Here is a 5,230-nt window from a genome sequence, read left to right as displayed (position 1 = left end):
CGAACCTGACGCCCCCCTAACAACAGGGATGCCCTTTTTGCCATCGCATGCCTTTCAGCCCAATAAATAAACGAATGGCCCACAAGCCAGACTTGCTCAGAAGACACGGACATAGCTGTAAAAGAGCAAAAAGAACTAAAACGTCAGTAAAGAAACATTATATGAAGGGATAGAGGTAACTTAGGAGGAGAACGTTAGTAACAATGCCCAGGCGAAAGAGAAAATCCAAAAAATCTCCTTTTTGTCCTAGTGATCCATGAGCCGTGTATAATAAGCCAATTGAATTACGGCCCTTTTTTCTTTGGAGGAAAAATTTAAAAATCCCTTCACACCCTCAATTTTTGAATGCTAGCCATTCAAAAACTGGTGGGTAAACTACGTTTTTGGGTGAGAAAAACACAACTTAAAGCTTATCACATCTAACATATGATTTATAGGCGGATGACCTCCATCTCCCAATCGCTTGAATGGCAGATGGAGGCAATCCGCTAGCTGCTGCACAAGTAGCCGCGCCAATACGGAAAGAATGCGTCCTGTAATGCGCAACATCTAAACCCAGCTGACCCAAACAGCGCTTAAACACAGCAGCAAACTGAAACTTAGTCAAAGGAGAGGAGTCAGCATGTAATAACCATTGTGCGCCAACCGACGGGCGCAGACCCGCATATATCCCAGCCAAGCGCAAAGGGCAAATCTCAGAATTAGCATGCGGCTTGATGGTAACCCAACGCCCACGCCCTAACTGATCAGTTTTGGAACGTGGAATTTTGCACGGGATAGCCCCCGCCTGGATTACCACATGCTTAAATAATAGCCCTGAATCAGCAGACCTCTTACTAGATGCCACAAGCTCACTAATCCGAAACGCGCCAAAAAAAGCAAGCGCAAATGCTGAACGTAACAAAAAAGACTCAAATTCGGAAGATGTAATCAACGAAACTACCCCTATCAACCGCTGCAGCAGGGCCAGGTCAATCGGCCGGCGAGAATCAGCCACCATGGGATTTTCTTTAGCCCAACCCTTAAGGGCCTTAGACAGCACAAAGGACTTTGTGGGATCATGACCGCCGTGAAGGTGAGAGAAAAAAGCAATACCTGCAAGGGCGGAAGCCATGGCCGCCTTAGATCGGCCCCTCTGATAATGGTCCCACACAAATTCAACTAAACGCTGATCTAAAGACTTACCCACCGCAGAATGCCTAACCCGATAAGCCTCCCAGTCGCGCCAAGCTGCCTCGTAAACTCGCAAAGTTGACGGAGCCAGGGACTTCCGGGCCAGACCAATTAGTCCGGCTCGACAATCTGCCAGACAGAAGACAGACACGTCATCCCAATCGGATTAGCCTCAGGGGCCAACACCCGAAACCTATCAAATTGAAAGCGGGATAGTGAATCCGCTATCCCGTTTTCAATGCCCGGTACATGCCTCGCCCTAAAGACAATATTCGCCTTCAAACATCTCAAAACTAAAAACCTCAACAGACGCAGTGCCATAGGAGAAGAAGAACGCTGATTATTAATAGCGTGCACCACGCCCAGGTTGTCACACCAAAAAATTATGTTCTGGTTAGACAAACTGTCAGCCCACAAATCCACAGCCACTATTATCGGAAAAAGTTCCAATAACAACAGGTTATACTGCAATCCGCGAGCTATCCATGATGGCGGCCATGGAGCAGCGCACCGTTCCCCCTGAAAATATGCCACGAAGCCAGTTGAACCTGCAGCATCGGAGAACAACTGCAATTCAGCATTGTCAACCGGCTGCAATGGCCAAATTAACTCGAGGTTGAAATCCAACAAAAATGAAGCCCCCACCCGGAGGTCATCTAGGATTTCCCTGGAAAGGCGAACACTAAAATGTGGGTTGGAGACCCCCGCAATGGCCTGCTCCAATTTACGGCAAAACACCCTCCCCATAGGGATGATCCGACACGCAAAGTGAAATGAACCGAGAACCGACTGCACATGGCGCAATTTAACCCGCCGAGAATCTAAGCAACATTGAATCTGACCTAGCAATCGCTGCACCTTAACGTCTGGCAAACGGCAGCACCCAGCAACAGTGTCCACTTCGATACCTAGGTAAGACAAGCAAGAAGTCGGACCCTCCATCTTGTCTGTGGTCACCGGAACGCCGAGCACCCGAAAAAGGGCCTGCGCAGAAAACAACACGTCCCCACAAACTGTGCTATCATGTGGGCCGACGAACAAAAAGTCGTCCAAATAATGTGCGATACCAGCATGGCCAGTGCCAGCCTGGATACACCAATGCAAAAAGGTGCTGAACTTTTCAAAATAATTACACGAGATAGCACAGCCCATGGGGAGGCACCTGTCGACAAAAAATTGACCATCCAACATAAAACCCATAAAACGTAGGGACTCGGGGTGCAACGGAAGCAGGCGGAAAGCAGATTCCACATCCAATTTTGCCATCACCACCCCAGGACCATAACCCCTAATCATAGCGAGCGCCTCATCAAATAGCTGGTACTGGACCTGGCAAAGCGAGTGGGGGATTGCATCGTTCACAGAGCCCCCATGAGGGAACGACAAATGCTGTATCAGATGGAATTTACCCTGGACCTTTTTGGGCACGACTCCCAGAGGAGAAATGCATAGGTCCTGCACAGGAGGGGAGGGAAAAGGCCCGGACATACGGCCCAACGCCACTTCAGCAAAGACTTTCTGTCGTACCACATGGGGAAGCTCTCTGGCCGACCGCAAATTCCGGGAGGAGACTACATGCAAAGCTCCAGCTACGGGTAATCGGAAACCCAAACGAAAACCATCCAGCAAAAATTGGGAATCGTCCCGCAAAGGATACCATCCCAACCATTTCGCTAACTCGTCTAGTACCACCGGAGAATAGGCCTTACTTGTCAACTCCGGTAGCGTCAGACCTGCCCCTTTAACCGCCCTTTGCTCCTGACTTACAGTCTTTAGCGGGGTGACTACCGTTACAGATGCGGCAGGAGTGACGAAAACGACATCCTGACCCCCGGGAACACCGAGAGTCATTATAGGCGAAACACTTCCCTTTACCGAGCATGTTCGCTCCAGCACGCGAAGGGAGAGAAGCCTTCCTACCCTGTGCCCCTTCCGCAGGTGCCTTAGTTTCCTGTGTAACAGCTAACCAGACCTCCACATCCTTATGGCCCAGAGGCATAACCAGCTGACTGTCCTGCTTCCTACGAAACTGTTCGTCATAATCTCTCCAAACAAAGCCCTTGGATTTGATAAAAATATCATGCACCAAATGAATATACTTTATTACATTACGGTGCTCCGTTGGGCGTGTTTCAAGGTAGCAGGCCGAAAAAACCAGTATGCCACTAAGCCAATGATGAAAACCACGACAAGAATCCTCCCCGCCACCCCCAGGTTTTTTGGCTTTATCTAAAGCTTTCTTCATGTCGTCGGTTAGAGAAAACACATCCACAAACTTACCCTTGCGAATCTTGTCCCTAACTCGCTTACGCAAACCCCTGTCTACTGCCGTATTGGCACAGTGAACCATACTGGCATCTTCAACAGGCGCTACACTAGCATCTGGAGCTGACTGACGCTTAGCCACTTTCCTAACTAAATGCTGCACAACCAGTTTAGCTAATTTACGCGGGCGTGGCGGAGAGCTAGATGAGGAGCTACTATCGCTAGACCCTGAAGATTCCGAATCGAACTGCAAAGGAGGGACAGCAGACTCACCACCCGGACCCGACATCCCGTCACCGACAGCCTCCGGCACCGCAACATCAGGGGCAATGATCACGGCACCTGTAGCAGGACCGGTCACGGCGCTACCACTCGCGATCCCAGCATCACCAGAAGCCATCACTGGAGCACTAGGCAAAACACTGCGGCGAGACATAGAGGATGGTAAATCACTGGACACCACAGCGGGGGTACTCGGAACTGTCGCTGGGTGAAAAACCGGGACAGGAGGAGAAGGAGGTAAAGGGGGAGGGGTGGCGCAAACCGCACTGAGAGAAGGCGCTGGTGGGTGTGGGGCAGGACCCTGTGAGAGAACAAACTGTTGCGGCCAAGATGGGGCGGAAGGAGAATTCACGGGCACAGGGTAATTTGGGACATGGTAAGGCTGAGCAAAAGAGGGGTGCCAATAAGGAAAAGGGGCCCCCGCAGGAGGATAAAGAGGGTAATTGGAAAATTGGCCAGGAAAAGTAGGAAAAACCGAAGGTTGGGAAGCTGAAGGAAAAACTGGGGAGGACCATGAAGTGAGGGAAGGAGCAGAGGAAAAAACAGGGAAAGAAGGATGAGCTGCTGAAAGAGGAAAGGGGGGGAGGGAGGAAACAGGATGGGAGAGGAGGCTGGGAGGAACGGGAGGGGGGTTATAGAGAGGGGGGGCGAAACCCGCCCCGGCAGGAATTGTAGGGTGGTAAGAAACAGGGCCCCCAGGGTAAGTGGCCCCCATGTAAACAGGGGCTGAAAGCTGGTGATGTGGGGCGGGGCCCGGGGACAAAATGGCGGCCGCGGGGGGAAGGGGGGGCGCCGCTGGCCGCATGGAGGACTGGGCCCCCTGCAGCTTGAAGCAGCATAGCAGGGGTGAAGGGGCATGGAGCGCTGGCTGCAAGGAGGGCCGGGCCCCCCGCGGCTTTATACAGCGCCACGGGGGGCACCCGGCAGCGGGGGACAGTAGGACAGGAGCGGAGGGAGGAAGGGACTGGCCAGGGCTGCACGCAGGAGCGGTGAAGGCCGGGCCCCCCGCAGCTTTATACAGCGCCATGGGGGGGGACCCGGCAACGGGGGACAGTATGCGGCCAGGAGCGGAGGGAGGAAGGGCCTGGCCGGAGCTGAACGCGGGCGCTGGAAGTGGCCGCGCGCCCGCGAGGAGGTAGTGAGAGGCTGACGGGGTGAGCGGTGACCCCGCAGGAGACGGGGACGGCTCGCCCGGGGGGAAAAAGGGCCCGGCAGGAGGGGGAACCTAGTCGGCGGCGGGGGGCGTGGCCGGTCCCCATGAAGCATTGGAGACTTTAGCTGGGGACAAAATGGACGGCAAACTAAGGCGATGCCGGGCAGGAGGAGGTGGGGGGAACAGGAGAATCCATGAATCGGCGGGGGGGGGGGGTACTGATCGTTTTGGGCGGGGCATGAAAAAGGGGGGGGTTTGGGAGGGTGAAAGAGGAAAAGGTTGATGGAACAGGGGAGTGAAAATAAGAAAATGAAAAACCAGGGGGAAAGCAACAGACAAGAGGTGCACAAAAACAGG

General features: G+C 53.1%; 1 protein-coding gene across 1 annotated transcript; it reads right to left on the bottom strand.

The window, feature by feature from the left end:
* Window positions 1-403: 403 nt before the first annotated feature.
* Window positions 404-3,838, bottom strand: LOC148430813 (uncharacterized). Its single transcript, XM_088466461.1, is given in 4 exon segments — window positions 404-1,302; window positions 1,423-1,432; window positions 1,819-2,994; window positions 2,996-3,838. Coding segments are annotated over 4 exon segments (2,928 nt in total).
* Window positions 3,839-5,230: the final 1,392 nt, after the last annotated feature.

The sequence above is a fragment of the Taudactylus pleione genome, unplaced genomic scaffold (genome assembly GCF_031769625.1).
Source record: "Taudactylus pleione unplaced genomic scaffold, aTauple2 ptg003147l, whole genome shotgun sequence".
Classification (NCBI taxonomy): Eukaryota; Metazoa; Chordata; class Amphibia; order Anura; family Myobatrachidae; genus Taudactylus; species Taudactylus pleione.
Note: the sequence above shows the minus strand (reverse complement) of the source record. Positions and strands in the feature narration are given on the sequence as shown.